At 40.1% G+C, this 22,511-nt stretch overlaps 1 protein-coding gene across 4 annotated transcripts in view; it reads right to left on the reverse strand.

Moving 5' to 3' along the window:
• Positions 1–1,734: 1,734 nt before the first annotated feature.
• The window catches only part of crppa (CDP-L-ribitol pyrophosphorylase A), a 316,111-nt gene continuing 295,334 nt past the window's right edge, over positions 1,735–22,511 (reverse strand). For 2 of the 4 annotated variants that reach the window (XR_009512724.1, XM_059972642.1), the window contains one exon: positions 13,586–14,484. Coding sequence is in view for 2 of the 4 variants with exons in the window: in XM_059972642.1 (XP_059828625.1) it covers positions 14,380–14,484 (105 nt within the window). In the remaining 2 variants the exon portion in view is untranslated. The other 2 variants (XR_009512723.1, XM_059972644.1) reach the window with 2 other exon arrangements.

The raw sequence follows: 22,511 nt of genomic DNA on the forward strand, positions 1-22,511 counted from the left end.
GGCTGCTTGATACATTCCAGTAGGGCATATTTCCATGCTGCATAGCTACTGTACAAAGAGTGGGAATAAAGGGGGCCTTCTCTGATTGGCTGCCGGTGACTCATGGTGTCCTGCAAGAGTTGGTGTTGGGACTGCTTCTTTTCACATTACGTGTCAATGATTTGGATGATGGAATTGATAGCTTTGTGGCCAGGTTTGCAGATGATATATAGATAGGTGTAGGGGCAGATAGCGTTGAGGAAGGAGGGACTTAGATTTGGAAAATGGGCAAAAAAACGGCAGATGGAATATGGTGCAGGGAAGTCTATGGTTATTCACTTTGGTAGAAGGAATAAAGTCTTAATTATTTTCTAAATGGGGAGAAAATTCATAAAACAGAGGTGTAAAGGGACTTGGGAGTCCTTATGCAAGCTTCTAAGAAGGTTAATGTGCAGGTAAAATTGGTGGTAAGGAATTAATTGCCTCAGGAGGCTGCAGAGGCCAGGTCAGTGGTTATATTTAAAGCAGAAGTTGATTGAATCTTAATTAGTAAGGGTGTCAAAGGTTATGGGCAGAAGGCTGGACAATTGGGTTGAGGGGGAAATATAAATTAGCTGCAGGTGGTGTAAGGTTGCCTCTCTTGCTTTCCACCTTCACCCTCAGCACAAACATAACACAGAATTAGCCAAGAAGGGTAACCTGAGCAGGCAGTGTTGGAAGACTGAAAAGGAAGTAAAGGGTAAAATTGCACTGGCAGTTAATACACCTCCGCTAACAGTAAGCTCCTGCATAGACATTTGCACTTAAAGGTTAGCCTGCTGACACGATCTGCTGACTGGGAGTTAGTAGGCAAGGGCAGTCTGTCACTAACGTATGGGGAAAGGGTGCCACAGGTACCAACTTTGTGTGCATTGATTCTCATTTCAACTCTGCTGCAAAAGTTTCAGCTTTCCTCGTAGCAGCCTGCAAGAAAAAGGCTTTCTGGGTGTACACAGAAAGTGCTGGGCCAACTGGCAGCCAATCCTGTCTCAGAGCCTGCTCACCTACCCAAGGAGCAAGGCAAAGCCTCACAGTAACCTTATGTTGAATTTGGAAGCCATCCTTTCCAGCAAAGCAATGCCTTTACCAAGTACCAAGTGATTCAACAATCACAAGGCTTGCGCTGCTCAGTACTGGAGTTTCTACTACAAAACAGAAGCCAGCTGGTGCTTGGGTGCTTCAGTGCAAACTCTGACCACTATTGTTGTTATGGCTCTGATACTTGCATTCAAGGAAGCTGTTCACCATAGATTGATAGGACAGAATAAGCCCTCATGATTAGTGAACAGTCAACCAAAATAAGTTTGATACTTCTTCTGACAAGTTCTGTAGGGCCTTACTGGGCAGTCCAAATAGTGAAATCATAGAGCTCACCACAGAAGTTGCACCCAAAGCCAAGACTCAAGTGGTCTGAGATAGCCTCTGAAGTCCAAATAATCACATTTGTCAAGGTACAAATGAAGACTCCACAAAATGAAGGCAATTTTGGTGCTGGGGGAGTACTAGGCATTGACCTGCTTTATATAGTTGAACACTAGCTGAACATTCAAAAAAAAGAAATTCCTTCTACTAGAACAAAGCAGTGCAACATTGGAACAGGTCCCTCGGCCCACAACATCATGCTGAACTAATTAAACTTAACTGTTGGACCTGGTGATACTGATCTAGAGGTTCTTAAGAAGTCACGAATGAGGCATAAAACTTGGTGGTTATAGACTTCATTAAATGTTACAGGAACAAAGAATGATCAAGCAGGGAAAGAAGACAATAAAAAAGACATTACAGTCATCTCATACTCAGACTAGAGGTAAAAGTACATTTCATTGACAAGGTGAAGCCCACAAAATAGCCAGATTCAAGTTATGTGGCACCTACTGCAGAAAAAAAAACTGATGAACTCAGAAAACACAGAATCAGCTATATTACAATTACTTGAAAATTTACTGAACAATTATAAATACAAGTGATTTGATAAAAAATTATAAGCAATCAGAATCAGGTTCGATATCACTTGCATGTGTTATGAAATCTGTTGTTTAGCAGCAACAGTACATTGCAATACATAGAAAAACTAAATTACAATAAGTATATATAAAATTAAAATACAACATTCTTCAGATTTTTCCAATCCTGTGCAGTGGCCCGTCCATTCCAATTAGAATGCTCCCCACAGTACATTTTAGAAATTTGCGAGAGCCTTTGGTGACATACCAAATCTCCTCAAACTCCTAATGAAATATAGCTGCTATTGTGTCTTTGTAATTGCATCGATATGTTGGGCCCAGGATAGATCCTTAGAGGTGTTGACACCCTGGAACTTGAAACTGCTCAAGCCCTCAGTGAAGTCTGCTTTACATTCCCTAAACTTATCCTTCCTGAAGTCTACAATCAATTCCTTGGTCTTACTGATGTTGAGTGCAAGATTGTTGTTTTGACATCACTCAGTCAGCTGATCTACTGTATCTTGCTCCTGTACGCCTCCTTGTCATCATCTGAAGTTCTCCAACAATAGCTTGTCATCATCAAATTTATCGATGGGGTTTGAGCTGTGCCTAGCCACACAGTCGTGGGTGCAGAGAGAATAGCGCAGAGGGCTAAGCATACATCCTTGATGCGTACAAGCGTTGATTGTCAGTGAGGAAGCGATTGTTATTCCCAATCCACAGACTGGTGTTTCCTGGTGAGCAAGTCATGGAGCCAGCTGCAGAGGGGTGGTACAAAGACCCAGGTTTTGGACCTTGATGATCTTACAGAGCATAGCAAGCATACAAAAGTTAAGCTAGAAGAATAACAATTCTACACCAGAATCGAATACAACCAAATGTCTAATTAAAATAATCCCTTCTGCCTGCAGAATGTTTATATCATTCCATTTCTTGCACATTCAACTGTCTACCCAAGAGCCCCATGAAAGCATCTATAACACCTGTCTTCCACCACCACTACCTCTTGCAGAGCATTCCAGGCATGCACCACTCTTAAAAATTCCCGTGCACACCCCCTTTGAACTTAAACCCTTTCACCTTAATTGCATGCCCTCTGCTATTAGAAATGTCAACGCTAGGAAAAAGATACTGCTTGTCTCAGTCTCTTATAATCTTAAAAACCTCTCACAGATCTCCCCTCAGCCTCCACCATGCCAGAGAGGTTCACGCAACCTCTCCCTGTATCACACGCCCTCTAATCTAGGCAGCATCCTGATAAACCTTTTCTGCACCCTCTCCACATTCTTTGCATAATGGGTGAATGGAGCTGAATACAATACTCCAAAAGCAGCCCAACAAGAGTTTTAGAAGGCTGCAACCTACTCTCAACTCCCGAACTAGTAAAGGCAGGCATGTCATATGCCTTCTTTACCTCCCTATCAACCACTTTCAGTGAGCTATGGACTAGGACCCAAGATTCCTCTGCATACCACCATTAAGGTTTTGCCTTTAAAATGTACTGTCCTTTTAAATTTAATCTCCCGAAGTGGAGTAATTCTCATTAGGCTGTGTAAGCTACATTTGCCACTTCTACATCTACTGTATATCTACAAGTGATCTATAGCCACTATATCCCTACCCAGTATTCTATGCAATCCACAACACCACCAAACTTCATATTGCCTGCAAACTAGCATAGTCATCTATATTTTAATCTATGTCATTTAAATACTGTACATCATAAATAGCAGAGGTCCCATTACAGATCCCTCAGGAACATTACTAGTCACAATCCACCAGCCTGAATAATTCCCATCAATTACTACCCTCTAGCTTCTCTGGGCAGGTCAATTCTGAATCCAACACAATTCACCTTGGAATCCTTACATCTTAATCTTCTGGATGAACCTTCTTCTGAGTGTGGTCCTTGTTGAAGGCTTTACTAAAATCCATGTAGATAACATCCACAACATTCATCACTTCCTCGATAAACTCAAATCAAGTTCGTAAGGCATTACCTGCCTCACATAAAGCTATGGCTTTCCAATTGCTCAAAAAAGGTACCATCTACCATTAAAACCACACACCCCCACCACTCCATGCCCTCTTCTCATAGCTACCATCAAGGTGGTGGTACAAGAGCTTGAAGACACACACTCAACATTTCAGGAACAGCTTCTTCCTCTTTGCTATCAAATTACTAAATTGATAATAAACCCATGCACACTACCTCACTTATTTATTTGCATTGCTTATTGCACTACTTATTTAATTTTTATGTATTTCTTATTGTAATTTATAGAATTTTTATTATGTGTTGCAATACACTGCCACCACAAAACAACAAATTTCACGACATATGCCACTGATATTAAACCTGATTCTGATCAAGTAACTGATGTGAGATACTGGCCTATAGTTTTCAGGATTATTCCTGGTTTCTCTCTTCAAAAAAGAGCACCATTCACCAGTCATCCAGGACCTCAAAAATGGCTAGATAAGGCCCAAGCAATTTCATGTCTTGCCTCTTTCAATAACCTCCAGTACATTCCAACAAACAATAGGGACTTATCCACCTTAATGTTCTTTAAGAGACCTTATACTATCCCCTTTATTATCTTGAAATTGCCTTACAAATTAACATGCTCCACACTGATCTTCCTATCATCCTATCCTCCATGTTCTTCTCCTTGGTAAATACAGATACAAAGTACTAATTTAGGACCACAGCCTTATCCTCTGCCTCCAGGTACTTTCTCTCCATTAACCTCCATTGGCCCTATCTGCTTGCTAGTTATCCCCTTGCTATCCATATATGCATAGAATGCCCTGAAATTCTTTTTAATCTTACATGCCAAGGACGTCATGACCCTTCCAGGCTCACCTAATGTGCTTCAAATTCTTTTCTGGTTTTGCTTTAGTTCTACAATCCTAAACCTTACATTCATTCTCCTCTAATTCTTAACTAAATTCACCACCTCTCTCAGCAGCCAAGGTTCCCTGGTCTTACCATCCCTGTCCTCAAAAACAGGAGAAAATCTGCAGTTGCTGGAAGAAGATTCAAACTTCTTCAGGACAGATATCCCTGTAAGAGACTTCACTGTGTAGTAATCCACAAGTCCTGCCAAAGGGTTTTGGCTTGAAATGTCATATGTACTCATTTCCATAGATGTTGCTTGGTTTGCTGAGTTCCTCCACCATTTCTTGTGTGTTGCCCCCATCCCTGTCCTTCCTTATTACTGGAACATACAGTACCTGTCTTGTACCCTGTGCTGTTGATCTTTAAGCACCCTCCAAACATCAGATGTGGACTTGCCCAAGAACAGCTGGCTCCCAATCAACTTTTCCTAGTTCATCCTTGTTGCTGAGGGGAGTGCTCACAGTTCAACCCTACACTGACTACCCACTCCCTTTAATACTCCAACCAGAAGCTTGTACCTTGGGAGCAATCACTTCAGTAAAAGTTTCATCTACGAAGGCCTCAACTGCACAGTTACTCCTGAATATTTCCAGATCCAACTCCAGTTAATTGACCTAGTCTGCTAGGTACTGCATCTGAGTGTACTTCCTGTTGATGTAATCATCAGGGAGACCATGCAGTCCTCTGAATTCTCACATCTTACGGAGAAGCTTTCTACTGCTCTAATTTCCATCCTGGCTAAATTGAAAACAAGAGAAAATCTGCAGATGCTGGAAATCCAGGCAACACACACAAAATGTTGCAGGAACTCAGAAGGTCAGGCAACATCTATGGAAAAGAGTACAGTCAACATTTTGGGCCAAACCCTTCATCAGGACTCATAAGAATATAAGCTATAGTGAATCATTGATAAGTATGAATAATAAAAATGCAACATTACCCAATTATACCTCACCAAAGCCTTTTTCAAAGAGTTGTTCTCATTCCCCACACTTGAGCCACTTACTTCTCTTCACACTGAAGCTTTTGCACCAAAGCCTCAGCTCCTCACTCTTACATTGTCCCACTGTCATAATGGCTGTTCAACATGGCCATTGCTTTTTATTGACTGCTGTTAAATAGCTTATTAGCCAATCAACTTAACTAATGCCTCTGTCTCCAAGTCCCAGCTCCTGTTAATGGAAAATTCTTGAGGCTGTTGCTTCAAATCTCAGTTCCTGCGAAGGAAAACTCTCATTGTAATTCAAGTTGAAACTGTAGTATCTAAATATAGCCTCAATCGAGCCTATATTAAATACCATTATTTAACCAACTAATAAGGATTACTGATGGTGCAAAATAGTAAGGATAACAAATGCAAATATTGAAAAACAAAATGAATCTGTTGGGAATAGCCAAAACAGAGACAAGTTTTGATATTGTCATATATATCCTGCAAACCACCTTCTGGACGTAATTATACATATTGTACAAACATAAATTTAGATCGAAACAGGGGTCAATTTTGCAAGTACACAAAGGAAGACTTTTGCAGTGCGCCTTCCATTTCTTTATTTTCCTGACTGGAAAAACTATCCACTGGGAGCAGGCATTCATCAAATCAGTCATCAATGCAAATTATTGAACAATTCAATGGTTGTTATGGTTGCAGTGCTATTTGGAAGTATTTGGCAGGTAGGTCAGCCCACAGTGATAGATATTTATCCTAATAAAATAACAACATGAAGCAGGAATAGGGCATTTGGTCTCTTGCAACTGTTCCATCTTTCAATGATTCCACATGATTCTTGAGCTGGACCACAAGTGCCACTTGACTCATTTGATTCAAACTCTTTGTCCAAATTTAAAAATTTAGATTTTGCATCAATACCTCTATCCTGCACTGCAGGCACATTCCTTAATACCAATACATTTTTCATTTGTTACCCTGAAGAAATTCAGTAACTCTCGGACAGAAAATTCCAAAGATTCAGTACCTTGTAAATTGAAAAAAATTCTTCCTATTCCAATAGCTGACACCTTACTTTGGTTCTAAACAGGCACATCAGTAAACACAAAGAACACTGCAGATGCTGTGGTCAAATCAACATGTACAAACAAGCTGGCAGAACTCAGCAGATCAGGCAGCATCCATTGAAACTAGCAGTCAACGTTTTGGGCCAAGACCCTTCATCAGGACTGAAGAAAGAGGGGGCAGGGGCCCTATAAAGAAGGGGGAGGGAGGGTGAAAAACCAATCAGAGGAAAGATCAAGGGGTGGGGAAGGGGAAGCAGGGAGGGGATAGGCCGGAGAGGTGAAGAAGGAATGAAAGGGGAAAGCACTATAGGTAGTAGAAGAAGGCAGAGTCATGAGAGAGGTGATAGGCAGCTAGAAGAGGAGACAGAGTGAAAGTGGGATGGTGGAAGGGAGAGGGAGGGAATTACTGGAACTGGGGAATTCGATGTTTATACCAAGGGGCTGGAGGCTACCCAGACGGTATATAAAGTGTTGCTCCTCCAATCTGAGTTTGGCCTCATCATGGCAGTAGAGGAGGCCGTGTTTGGACATATCTGAATGGGAATGTGAAGCAGAGTTGAAGTGAGTGGCAACCAGGAGATTCAGTTTGTTGTGATGGACGGAGCAAAGGTGCTCGACGAAGCGGTCCCCCAATCTGCGTCGGGTCTCGCCAATGTAGAGGAGGCCGCACCGGGAGCACCGGATGCAATAGATGACCCCAACAGACTCAAAAGTGAAGTATTGCCTCACCTGGAAGGACTGTTTGGGGCCCTGAATGGTGATAAGAGAGGAGGTGTAGGGACAGGTGTAGCATTTACGCTTGCAGGGGTAAGTGCCAGGTGGGAGATCTGTGGGGAGGGACGTGTGGACCAGGCAGCCACAGAGGGAACAATCCCTGCGAAAAGCAGAGAGGGGTAGAGAGGGAAAGACGTGCTTAGTGGTGGGGTCCTGTTGAAGGTGGCAGAAGCTGCGGAGGATAATATGCTGGATCCGGAGGCTGCTGGGGTGGTAGGTGAAAACAAGGGGAACACGGTCCCTGTTGTAGTGACAGAAGGATGGGACGAGGGCCGAAGTGCGGGAAATGGAGGAGATGTGGGTGAGGGCATTGTTGATGATGTCAGAAGGGAAACAACTATTCTTAAAGAAAGAGGACATTTGAGGTGTCCTGGAACAGAAATCCTCATCCTGGGAGCAGATGCAGCGGAGACAGAGGAACTGGGAATAGGGAATAGCATTTTTACATTTGGCAAGGTGGGAAGAGGTATAGCCGAGGTAGTTATGAGAGTCAGTGGGTTTATAGAAGATGTCAGTGAACAGTCTGTCTGCAGAGATGGAGACAGAAAGATCGAGAAAAGGGAGAGAAGTGTCCGAGATGGACCAAGTGAATTTGAGGGCTGGGTGAAAGTTAGAGGCAAAGTCAATGAAATTGACGAGCTCAGGATGGGTGCAGGAAGCAGCACCAATGTAGTCGTAGGAAAAGTTGGGGAGCAGTACCAGTATAGATTTGGATCATAGACTGTCCCACGTAACCCACGAAGAGGCAGGCATAGCTGGGGCCCATGCGAGACAAACATCATCCCTGCCTTTACAAAGAGAAGATTCATATGAATTTTGTACATGTCAATAAGATCAATTCTCATTTCTCCAAACTCAAGATTGTATGAAAGCCTCCTCCCAATATAGGCATCAACCTGATGAACCTTTGTTGTACTGCTTCCGTCCAACACACATGGAGACCAGAACAACACGCAATAAGCCATTGTCCTACTTAATGGCTTGATGTACTTCCATGACTTTTTTTTTGTGAAGGTAACATGATTCATGATTTGTGTACAAGGGCATCCAGATTTCTCTTGTAATCTCACACCATTTAAAAAATTCACCACCTTCCTGTTTTCCTACCAAGTTCATGACCTTATATTTAGCACATTATATTTCATAAATTATGTCTTTTCTCATTCATTTAGCTTATTGATATTCCCTTGGTGCATCTCTTTACCCCCTTCATGACCTGTATGTTCACCCAGCCACTGCTGCTCTCCCCCCTACCTCAGTTTAATAAACTAAAACCACCACCAGGTCTCCTTCCAAGCTGAAATGAGATCTTCTAAACATGAAAATTTTATGTTTTCTTGACTGTCTTTTAATCATTCCCCTGCCCTATACACCACTCCATATTGCATATTGCCAGCGATGCAGTAGAATAAAATCTCATGTTGACAGCTGGAAGCTGTAAAGAATATTCAAATGTGTATTAACAAAAAACTGATAGAGTATTTCACAAAGGGGAGGACGAGGGAACACACACCAGTCCTCATAGAAGGACCAGAAGTGGAAAGAGTGAGCAATTCCAAGTTTCTGGGTGCCATCTTCTCCAAGGATCTGTCCTGAGCCCAGCACATCAATGCAGTTATAAAGAAGGCACAATACTGACTGTATGTCATTAGGAGTTTAAGGAGATTTGGTATGAAACCAAAGGAATCCACAAATTACCTCAGATAGATTGTGGAGAGCATTCTATCTGGCTGTATCCCCATCCGGTACAGGGAGTGGGGGGTGGGGGGGGGGTTACTGCACAGGATTGGAAGAAGCTTCAGAAAGCTATGAACACAGTCAGCTCCATAATGGGTGCCAGCCTCTGTAGTGTCCAGGTCATGTCCTCTTCTTATTGCTACTATCAGAAGGAAGTACAGGAGCCTGAAGAATTCACTTAACAATTCAGGAACAACTTCTTTACCCCTGTACCTCTGTTATCCCATTTCTGAATGGACATTGAACCCATGAACACTACCTCACTACTCTTTTTGCAGCACTTATTGAACTATATATATATATATATATCTACTGTAATTCACAGTGTTTTTATTATTGTGTATTGCAATGTACTGCTGCTGCAAAAACAACATATTTCATGACATATGCTGGTGATATTAAAGCTGATAAGCTGATAGTGATTCAATGGCTTTATTTCAATGAGACCTGAGATACAAAATCACATGTCGGGTGTTTCCATATCCTCTTTGGAGAGAGCCAAATGCATACACAAAAAAATATTAAGGGTGACATTAATAAAGACTAAGTAGCTGATGGACTACAGACAACTGACTGAAACACATCAATTAGTTCAAAGGGAGGGAAAGGTTCCAGTCACACTGTCTCAGAAAATTTCTCTAAACTACATAATCACAATCCATTATGTTCTGTTGTAGGATAGATCTCATGTAAAGTCTCAAATAATGTACTTTTGAGCCAAATACAAGGGAAGAGGAATTAAGATCACAAGACATAGGTGCAGAATTACACCATTCGGCCCATCGTGTTTACTCTGTCATTTCATCATGGCTGATCCATTTTCCTCTCAACCCATTCAGCCTCATGTGTGGCACCTTGTCAAAGGCCTTCTGAAAATCCAAATAAACAACATTCCACCAATTCTCTTTTGTCTATCCTGCATGTGGTTTCTTCAAAAAAATTCCAACAGATTTGTCAGGCAAGATTTTCCTTTCAGGAAACCATGCTGACTTTGACCAATTTTGTCATGTGCCTCCAAATATCCCAAAATCACATCCATAACAATTGACTCCAAGATCTTCCAAACCAGTGAGGTCAGGCTAACTGGTATATCATTTCCTTTCTTCTGTCTCCCTCCCATCTTGAAGAGTAGAGTGCCATTTGAAATTTTCCACCCTCCGGAACCATGTCAGAATCTACCAATGCCTCCACAATCTCTTCAGCGACCTTTTTCAGAACACTGGGGTGTAGTCCATCTGGTCCACGTAATTTACCTACCTTCCAACTCATTTTCCCAAGCACCATCTCCCTAGTATTAGCAACAGCACTCACGTCTGCCGATATTTTATGCAGCAGGATTATCCATAAATCAAATAAATATCACACTTAAATATTTAGATTCTTCTAATTTAAATGACACAAATATTTTGATGTTTATAATTTAAATGACACTATCAAAGTAAGGTGGTTCCAGCTCTTTTCATTCATTCCTGCCTCATTCTGGATCTCTTTGAAACTTGTTTCCATGTTCAACCTTCCCAGCTTTGTGAGGCATTCAAGAAGCATTCCACAGAGAGGTATTCCGCTTTTACCTCTTCTCTTTAGTACTTTTTGTTGTTGTTTTTTGTCCAATTTCACCAATTCTTCACCACTCCCCTATCCACTTAATTATGCTGCCTTCATCCAGGCAAAGTCTGATGAAAATCTGAGTACTTTCTACTGAATGTTGTATTTAAAAAACAGAAAACATAAATAGAATAAAATCCATACAAGTTCACTGTAACCTTTTGAAATTATCTGATTTAAGAAGGCAATGATAATCCCGGTGCCAAAGAAAAGCAAGGTAGCATGCCTGAATGACTACCGACCTTTGGCTCTAACATCAATTGCTATGAAGTGCTTCGAGTGATTGGTTATGACACAAATCAACCATAACCTACCAGTCAACTTCGACGCTTTGCAATTTGCCTACCGGAGCAACAGGTCAATGGCAGATACCATCTCTCTGGCACTACATTCCTCCTTAGAACACCTGGAGAATAAAGACGCATATGTAAGGCTCCTTTTCATCGACTACAGCTCTGCCTTTAATACCATCATTCCAAATAAACTGATTCCTAGGCTCCGGAACCTGGTCTTAGCACTCAGATCTGCAGCTGGATCTTTAACTTCCTCACAGACAGGACCTAGGCTGTAAAGATAGGGGACAAGCTCTCCTCTACAATCATGCTGAGCACTGGTGCCCCACAAGGCTGTGTACTCAGCCTCCTGCTGTACTTACTGTGCACCCATGATTGTGTAGCCAAGTTTCCATCAAACTCAATATATAAGTTTGCTGATGACACCACAATTGTAGGCCACATCTTGGGTAATGATGAGTCTGAGTACTGAGAGGAAATTAAGAACAAGGTGGCATGGTGTGAAGACAATAACCTATCCCTCAACGTCAGCAAGACGAAGGTATTGGTTGTTGACTTCAGAAGGAGTAGAGAACCGCATGACCCCATCTACAATGGTGGTGTGCAGGTGGAACAGATCAAAAGCTTTAAGTTTCTCGGGGTGAGTATCACAAATGACCTGACTTGGTCTAAACAAGCAGAGTCCACTGCCAAGAAGGCCCACCAGTGCCTTTACTTCCTGAGAAAGCTGAAGAAATTTGGTCTGTCCCCTAAACCCCTCACTAATTTTTATAGGTGCACCGTAGAAAGCATTCTTCTAGGGTGCATCACAACCTGGTATTTAAGTTGTCCTGTCCAAGACCGGAAGAAGCTGCAGAAAATTGTGAACCTGGCCCAGCACATCACACAAACCAATCTTCCATCCTTGGACTCACTTTACACCACATGCTGTCGGAGCAGTGCTCCCAGGATAATCAAGGATAAGTCCCACCCAGCCAACACACTTTTTGTCCCACTTCCCTCTGGAAGAAGGTTCAGGAGCATGAAGATACGCAAGGCCAGATTTGGGAACAGCTTCTTTCCAACTGTGATAAGACTGCTGAACAGATCCTGACCCGGATCTGGGCCGTACCTTCCAAATATCCGGACCTGACTTGCACTACCGTACTTTCCCTTTTCTATTTTCTAGTTATGATTTATAATTTAAATTTTTATTATATTTACTTCGATTTGTACTTCAGGGAGCGCGAAGCGCAGAAACAAATATCACTGTGATGATTGTACGCTCTAGTATCAATTGTTTGGTGACAATAAAGTATTTGTATTAAACTGGCATATCAATGGAAAGGTTCTTTCATGAATGATTACATTAAATGTAGCAGGGGCTCCAATACTTATATTGATCCCCATTTCTGTTTGGAGCACACATCTATCATCTGCATGCTTAACAACCCACCTTGGTTCCTGGTTGATTATCTTTAACACTCTTGTGTGAATGTTATTCTTTGTTGAACAATTGCCATCATCAACTTCCCACGCCAATGTTTTCTCCCCGCTGTTTAGATTATTTTTCTCAAATCTTGTTCCTTTCATATTTTCCAGTCTTTTTATACTACTCTTTGCAGCTCTTCTTGGCTCTTTCATTTAGTCCTGTCTGGGCAGCAAAAGACCAAGCACTCATGTCTGTTTTGGTGCTAGCATGCAAAAAAACAACAAAAATGAGAATAAAGCAAGCAAAGTTGAAGGGGGAGTTGCATATATGCATCATTTGTACAACAGTAATACTTTCAGCTGAGGTGAAGCAACACCAAGACAGCACTGACAATAAGAATGCAACCGTACACCAAGAGAATACCAGGTACTAGTGTGGTCAAAAGTTAAGTAAATTGGATCAGGAGTAAGCCACTCCGCCAAACAATCCTGCTCCACCAATCAGTAATGTTCATGACCACTCTGCCTTAGGCCCTATCTCCACTTCTGTGCCAGTACTCCATAATCCTCACTTTGTCTACTGCTTCCTTAAATACATACGGTGATCTAGTCCCACAACCATCAGGAGTAGAGAATTTTGCCACCTCAGTGAGAAGCTCCTATGCACCTCAGTTTTATATATCCACCCACCCCATCATTTCCACCCCTCCCTTCCTCAAATTTCATCAGAATACAGCTTCAGTCTGGACCTGGTAGAAATGAAAGACTTGTGACTGCTTCTTTTAGTCAATTTACAACATATAGAATGCAGGTACTGTTAACATTGGTTGAAATCAATCACAGAGAAGCTTTTCATTTACAAAATACAATTATTTTATTATTTTCTTACTGCTTTAAATTCTCCAATTAGAACAATAATAAAAAAACTCCCTCTTTTGTAAAAACCTGAATGAAATTTTGCAAATTGCAATATTTCAAAACTCAAATGAACTGAGTTTACATAAATCTTTGTTTTTGCACCTCGATAATGTAATGCTTGATTGAAGTCCGGGAGAACTGCTAGAGCTGATGGACTTTTCAGTCTGTAATGGTGGAGGTTTTTATTCTAGGTTTTGTTTTCTTAAATGTGGAGAGGTAACCTCACTGTTCCTGGGACATTTCATACTGTCTAACAGGAATTTAAATTTTCACTCCATTATTAAAATGGCTTTCGTTCACATGCTCAAATTTCCAAAATTCCAACCATGTGCTGGCTGTTAGGTTAATAGGCTTGCGTAAATTACCTCTAAGGGTATGGAAGTCGTAAAGGAATCGAAAGGGAGTTGATGGATATATGAGGGAAAATGACACGTCTTGCTACATGTGGAATAGGATCATTGGGATGGCTTACAGCGAGACAGCATGGACTAGAAGGGCTGAATAGTAAGTAAATCTTTGTAAAGTGAGAGTAGAACCTCAAGATTCTTAAAAAGAGTATCAACAATCAGGTTCTTCTGAAGAACAATGATTCTGCTGTGTTGCTTTTAGTAACTTAATTACTTTCTGCCATTCAGAGCTGGATTTCATAAAATAAGAGAGAGGATATGTGTAGCTTTTCATTGCCATCATCAGAGGGCGGTGTGTTCCTTCAGATGTCACAGCATCTACTTATGACTTTTATAAGTCTGATGAATGGCTGCCTTCATACCACAAGGAGCTGCCCAGCTAGAACAGGACTTCGCTGCTTTATTAATGTTTCGATGATCAAGGCTCCTTCCTTCACAGAGTCTTGAACTTTGTCCATGCTCTGCAAAAAAAAGTGAAAGTTTGTTAACAAGTCATTGGCATTAAAAACAAAAGAAGTGCAGAGAATTGGAACCCTGAAGTAATCTATTCCCTTTTAGCAACTGAACATATATAAAATATTCACATTCATGGTATATTCCCAATACTCAGTTATATCAATTAAAATTTCAGTTGAGATCGCTCTCTTCTGGCTTTGTCCCACACATTCAGCAAATTTATTCACTCTTCATTAATTCTAAACATTATGCTTACCACCATTGCAGACCAGTTTTCATAATGCGAAATCTCAGTTATTATTCCATTTATAAATTACTTGTACAGAACTACAGGTAAGATCTGGTGTTCTTCTTTTCTCTACTTCTGTATTGTCTTCCTTTGTCTGGTGCTCTGACCTCACTATCTGTTTATCACTGTGGCAACCACAAGAGATGCTTGAAGAAGACATTTACTCACACGAATGATTCTTCTCTACAATGGCAGCTTGCAATTGAGACAGCAATTACAGGACTACATCTCAAAGGGAGATCTATGCTGACAAGATAATTTCCAGCACAGCAAAACACAGTAAGGATAACCTCAAAGTCCCCTTGCAAAAAATTAACTTCATCGATGACCCAAAAGAACATCTTGCATCTAAAATGATAGAGTTTATGACCTTCTGTTTCTATATGGGAAGGCACCCAGCACCTTGTGAAAGTGAAACTCCAGAGACTTGTGGACGAAGCTCAGCGCATCATGAAAACCAGAATCTCTGAAAATCCAGAGATTCTGTCAATATTTCTCACTGTCTCCATAAAGCAAGATATTCTCACTTCTTCCCCCACTCCGTTGGGCAAAAGCAGAAAAGCACATATTTCTGGGCTCAAGGATAACTTCCAGATCACTTTTACAAGACTATTGAATGCATCTGTTGGATGATGAGATGACTCTAAACCTCACAATCTACCTTGTCATGGCTTTGCATTTCTTTGTCTCCCTGCACGGTAATTAATCCGTAAGACTATATTCTGCATTCTGTTATTGTTTTTACATTGTACTCCTTTGACCTTCTGAAATGGGCTGTATGAATACTTGAAAAGCAAAGTTTCACACTGTACCTCAGTAATTTCGACAATAATAAAACAATTCAGAAATAATGGGTTATTGTCATGGAACAGAGTATAAATTACTGGACTAACATTCGTTGAAGGTCCTGAAGAAAATAAGATGGCTAATGTTGTTCCATTGTTTAAAAAGGGTAGCAAAGAAAAGTGAGGAAACTACAGGCCAGTTAGCCTGACTTCAGAAGTGGGGAAAATACTGGAGGGAATTCTGAGGGACATTATCTACCAGCATTTGGATAGACAGTCCGATTAAGAGGGATCAGCTTTGCTTTGTGTGTACCAATTCATTCTTGACAAAACTTGGACAGTTTTTTGAAGAAGTAACCACAAAGGTCGATGAGGGAAGGACAGCAGGTGTTATCTATTTGGATTTCACCCAGGCCTTCAACACATGGTAAGCTGCTCTGGAAGGCCTTGCATAGAATCCAGGTAAAGCAGGTAAGGTGGATTAAAAATTGGCTCAGAGGTAGAAAACAGAGAGTGGTGGTTGAAGTCTGGTCCTCAGAATAGAGGCTGGTGACTAGTGGTGTGCCTCAGAGGTTGGTGTTTTGACCTTTGTTATTATTTATATCAATGATTTGGATGCAAAATCAGGAAGTTTATGGATGACATGAAATTAGGAGGGGCTGCTAACAGTGGAAAAGTTTATTGTCAATTACAAGGGGATCTTGATCAGTTAGGAAAGTGGACAGAGGAATAGCAAATGAAATTCAATACCGGTAAATGTGCGGTGATGCAATTTGTAAAGTCACACCAGAATGTGGCTTGCACTATGAACAGTAAAGCACTAGGGAGTGTATTGGAACAGAGGGCCCTTAGAGTACTTGTGTATAGCTGGCTGAACTATAGATCAACAAACTATGCACATAGGGAAGTGAAAAAAAAGAGAAATTCATCAGTCAGTGTATTAAGTCTGAGAGTTTGGATACGATGCGGCAGTTGCTTAGGTCAATGGTGAGGCCACTCTTCAAGTACAGAGTACCATTTTGGAAACCATTATAGGAAAGATAAGGTTAAACTGAAAAGGGTGCAGAAAAGATTTATGATGATGTTGCAAAACTAGGAGGCCCTAGTTGTAGTGCAGGGTGGCCACTACAGGTCTTCATTCCCAGGAAAATAGGAGAATGCTTAAATGTTTAATGTTATAAGGTGGTCAGCAATAGTAATTTCTTCAGGGTAGGAGAGCCCAAAACCAGGTGGCAAAGATTTAGGTGTGAGAGGAAAGATGTAAAATGGATCTGAGAGGCAACCTTGTCATCCAGAGCATGGTGAGTGTATGGAACGACATGACAAAGGAAGTGGTTGAGGCAGGTATTACTGTATCACTTGCATAGGTACATGGAGGGGTGGGACTTCAAGGGATATAGGCCAAACACAGGAAACTGGGGCGAGTTCGGTGGACATCATGGTTGCCATAAACTCATTGGGCTGAAGGACTGTATTGCTTTACTACTTTATGACTAACAAAACAAAAAAATAAGTTCACATTCCACTATGTCAGCTATGGAATTTAAATTCAATTTGCAATAGTCTTAGTTACAATGGCCACACAAAACATACCATCATAAAACTCTTTTTGAGAATCTTTTGGCTGAATCTTAAGTCACCCCACTGACCTTACAAAAGCAATAGATGCTACTATCACAAAAAAGTACAGATAATGTGATCACTGACATTGCCTCCTTATAGAACAATGCCTAGATTTTAAAATTTCTGCCCTAGTTTTCAAATGAACCAGTGGCGTCACCTCTCCTTTAACCTCAGTTGCCTCTACTACTCTCATAGCTACATCCTCCAATCATTTAATCAATAGTCTCTGAACTCAATCATTAACTCTGTTTCTCTTTCCACAAATGGTGTCAGAGTGCTATGTATTTCCAGCATTTTCTGCCTGGACCTCTGTATCTCCCTCTGCAATAACTGGAAGACCACAATCTGTGCGGATTGGTGATAATATCTCCTCCTCACTGACGATCAACATTGGTGCATCTCAGGGGTGTGTACTTAGCCCACTGCTCTACTCTCTCTATACCTACCCATGACTGTGTGGCTATAAATTTGCTGATGATACAACCATTCTTGGTAGAATCTCAGGCTACATCCACACTACACCAGATAAATCCATAACCGAAGCTTTTTCTCTTGATTTTTACCCTCGGTCCACACTAAAATGGCATTTTTGTCCCCTGAAAACAGAGCTTTTCAGAAACACTCTCTAGAGTGTGTAATTTTGAAAACGCCTGATTGGCCAGAGCAGTGTGAACAGTGTAACTGGAGAAATCTAAAAATGCTGTCATGTCATGCCAGAACAGATGGTGACGGCAGCGAGCCATTTCATTGTTTTCTTGAACGCAACCTAACAATTTCAGAACAGACGGCAACGAGACTGAAGCCAGAAGTGTTAGAAATGTACTCACCAAATACTTTGACCCATGACTGAACCCATAACCCATAAAATAAGTATACTCACTTTGCCCTGTTTTCTGTCCTTGCTTGTATGAAGGCGGGTTACCTATTTATGCAAGTACTTCTCTGACAATAGATGTGTAACAGCCTAATGTAACATTGTATGGAAATACAAGATAACACTGATGCAGACATGTTTTATACATTTAACAAGGTGCTTTATTAATGCAATGGAGTTCATCAGTTTTTCAATGTACGTCATCACCCAGGTCATACTGTCCATGAACTCCCAGTCGGTTGCCTCCATACGCTCCAATATTTGTTTTTGTTTAGTTTTAAGTCCTCCTGCGCGAGAGCCAATAGCTGTCCATCGTTTAGGTTTTTCTAGTCTGTAACTGAACAAACACACCAACTCTTTCACTGCAAGATTCGACACCAAACATGTCACTTGTTTTCCGTAGATGTGTCCTGCGCATGCACAGTAGGAGGAGATTGGCCAAAATATCCATTTTAATGTGGACAGAGATATTTTTAAAAACCCCTAGTGTGGACGCCTATCATTTTTACGTGAAACTGGCGTTTTCAAAATTATCCGGTCTAGTGTGGATGTAGCCTCAGGTGGTGATGAGAGGGTGTACAGGTGTACGATATACCAACTAGTGGAGTGGTGTTGCAACAACAACATTGCACTCAATGTCAGTAAGATGGAAGAGCTGATTGTGGACTTCAGGAAGGGTAAGACGAAGGATCACATACCAATCCTCATAGAGGGATTAGAAGAAGAGGGAGTGAGCAGTTTAAAGTTCCTGAGTGTCAAGACCTAACCTGGTCTCAACGTATTGGTGCAGGTATAAAGAAGGCAAGACACCGACAATTCTGCATTAGGAATTTGAGGAGACTTATGTCAACAAAAACATATAGATGTACGTTGGAGAGCATTCAGACAAGCTGCATCACTGTCTGGCACGGAGGGGCTACTGCACAGGGCCAAAAGAAGCTGTGGAGGGTCGTAAATTTGGTCAGTTCCATCTTGGGTACTATTAAGGACCCCCAGCACCCAGGTCATTCCCTTTTCTCATTGATACCATCAAGCAGGAGGTACAGAATCCTGAAGGCACACACTCAGCGATTCAGGAACAGCTTCTTCCCCTCTGCCTTCCGATTCCTAAATGGACATTGAACCCATGAGCACTACCTTATTTTTTAATGTATATTATTTCGGTTTCTGTATGATTTTTAATTTATTCAATAAACATATACTGTAATTGATTTATTTATTCACTTTTCTTCTAGATTATGTATTGCATTGAGCTGCTGCTGCTAAGTTAACAAATTTCACGACATATTCCGGTGATAATAAAGCTGATTCTGATTCTGATTCTTTGTCCCAAAATAGTGTAGCTCCAAGTTAACCTATTTCCTGCACTCAAGTCCAAGCTGAGTTTAAACTCTCAGGCATTGGTCAAGCTGTCCAAATGCACTCAACTAAGCTTCCACAATTACACTGCAGCATCTGGAAATCCTTCACAGTAAGATATTTTAATGCTATAAATAATTATTAAAATTTTAATTAAACTGACTGCAACTGTTATAAACATCCACACATTTCTAATTCTATGGAAGGGTAGATGACCTAATATGACTTAAAGAAAGATCCTGAGATACAATGGACTGGGCATTTAAGCTGAAATTATTGGAAGCTAAATTTTGAGAATGGGTTGAATTGCAAAGGCCAGATTGTGAGATAATTCCACATTTGCACTTTGAAATAAAGTCTCTGAGTTTAATGATATCTCTAAATTGTTATTTTTCTTGTCTTGGAGGTTTGACCTCTCAACAACTACCTTCATTTCTATGGAACATTTAGCCTAGTAAAGTATCTCTATTCATTTCGTAGGAACAAACTAAGACACCAAGGCTCATGGGTTTACAGAGGTGTAAAAAATTACAGGGTTGTAAAAGAACTAAGCTGAGACTGTGGCCTCGGGGTGGAGTTTCAAGATGGTGACGTAAGCATCTGCCTTTTAGGCGCTCTTCATTTTTTCAACTATAATCACCCTTTAATTAAATCTTTTCGAACCTAATCATATGAGTTGATACTTTTGATTAACTTTTTTTTCCCTAAAACAATATTTGATTTAATCTTGTCAAACTTAAAATGGCTACAAGCAAGAAATTGTCTAAGGATCCTTTATCCATCGACGCAATTTCTCATCTTCCGGATGCTAAACTTGCAACTTTGGAAAGCAGGCTAGAAAGTAAATTGGAAAGTAAACTGGCAAGTTTGGAAAATAAGCTTACCACGAAAATATCTGAACTTGAAGGAGTTGTTAGATCGCTTGATACTAAGCTTCAATCGCAGGCGTCAGATATTCAGCGGCATGAAGATAAGATTACGACTCTTGAAAAATTAATTTGTGAAAAAGTACGTACAATTGAAGCACTGGAGAAGAAGGTACATTCGACTGCTAAAATAATAGATCAGTATAAGTTTAAAATTACTGATCTCAAAAACCGATCTCGCAGACAGAATTTGCGAATTATCGGGTTCCCCGAAAAAGTTGAGTCCAGTGATTTAACTGAATTTTTCTCTAAATTATTGTGGGAAATTTTCAGTCGTGAAGGTTTGCATACTAAACCTGTTATCAACCGCGCTCACAGAGTTGCGAGGTTTTCGGCTGCGAGTGGCAAACCACGAGCTGTGATTGTTCGCCTTCATTATCCTCGGGAGAAAGAGCTTTTAATTCGATTAGCTCGTAAAAAAGGTAAGATTTCTCACAATAGCAACACATTTCGAATTGTTGAAGATTATTCATTCGAAGTAATGAGAGCGAGAATCGCTTTTAAACCAGTGATGGCAGAGATTCATTCGATTGGACTTAAACAAGCTTTAAGATATCCAGCGAACCTTAGAATTACGTTGAACGACAACAGTCAGCAATTTTTTAACACTCCGGAAGAAGCGAAGAAATTCGTTGAAGATTATCGATCTTCTAGTGCAAGTTGAACTATGTGTTATGCTGAAGATTTTTTGGAGAGAAGATGCCATTTCATTTTAACTTTTAACCTATGAAGCTGGGTTATAACTTCTTATCCTGATCTACGGGTCTGGTTTCTTTTTTTTTTACTATCATCATCGTTTATAGATGCTCTTTTAATTTTTTATAATATCTCTTTTTTTTATTATTCTTTTTTTCTGTTTCGGATATACACGTTTATATTTTGTAATAAGGATTTACTTTTTTTAAGATGTCGTTTCTTCTTCCCATAGACTTTGCTTTCTGTAAGCATTTATTTGTTTGCCTGCACTTGGAAATGGGACGAATGTTTTGGATTTTTTTGGTCTTTTTTTATATATATTGTAGTGTTTATTAAATCTTTTTTAATCCTATTTTGTTAACTTTTTTTATTAAATTTTTTAATAGATTGCTGAACTTACATCTATATTTTGTAATATGGCTTTTTCAAAATGTCGTTTCTTCTTCCCATAAGTCTTTGCTTTTGAAATGTCATTTTTCTTGTATTTGAACATGAAATTTTTTTTAAAGGTATATTACACTTTCAAATTTTAATGTTTATACTTTTTTTTATTAATGATCGTTTGTTTTATTATATTATTTTTTCTCATTCTGATTGATATATATTCTCTCTTTGCAACCCTATATTTAAATCTGGGTGTTATATAGTTTTTTTTATCTTTTTATGGAGCTGCCATCTTGAAATGGGGGTAATATTAGTGTTAGTTTATGCGCCTGCCGCTTGGCTTTCTTTCAAGGGGTGGGGGGAGGAGGTAGGGATCTTTTTTCACGCTTTTGCTTTTTATTTTTTTGCTTTTAGTTCATGGGCCAACTTCAAATTATTAATATTGGTGAGGTGTCATGTTCTCCGGTTGCTCCTGTATCATTTTTCCTTCTTCCTGAATTATGGGTTATGTGTTTTTTTTAACCTTTCATGATATATACAATTAATATTAGCATGATGGATAAGTCTATTAATTTTATTTCTTGGAATACTAATGGTTTAAATCATCCGATTAAACGTAAAAAAATATTTAAAGTATTCCATAGACTAAATGCTAATATTATCTTTGTACAGGAGACCCATATTAGGAGGGAGGATAATCAACGATTTTTTAGGTTCTGGCAGGGTCAACAATTCCATTCGAATTGTACTGCTAAAATTAGGGGTGTGTCTATTTTTATAGACCCCTCAATTTCGTTTATACATCATGAAAGTATATCTGATCCACAGGGCAGATTTTTGTTGATTACTGGTTCACTTTTTAACCGAAAAGTGGCTTTAGTTAATATTTACGCTCCAAATTTTGACTACCCTGAATTTTTTAAACGTTTATTTACTGCCCTTCCTAATCTAAATGAATATATGTTCATAATGGGTGGAGATTTCAATTGTTGTTTGAATCCTTTGATGGATAGATCTAAACCTATTCGAACTCTTCCGAATAGATCAGCTTTACTTATTAACTCTTTTATGGTTGATTCGGGAATTACTGAAATAT

This window comes from Hypanus sabinus, chromosome 6 (genome assembly GCF_030144855.1).
Source record: "Hypanus sabinus isolate sHypSab1 chromosome 6, sHypSab1.hap1, whole genome shotgun sequence".
NCBI classification, from domain to species: Eukaryota; Metazoa; Chordata; class Chondrichthyes; order Myliobatiformes; family Dasyatidae; genus Hypanus; species Hypanus sabinus.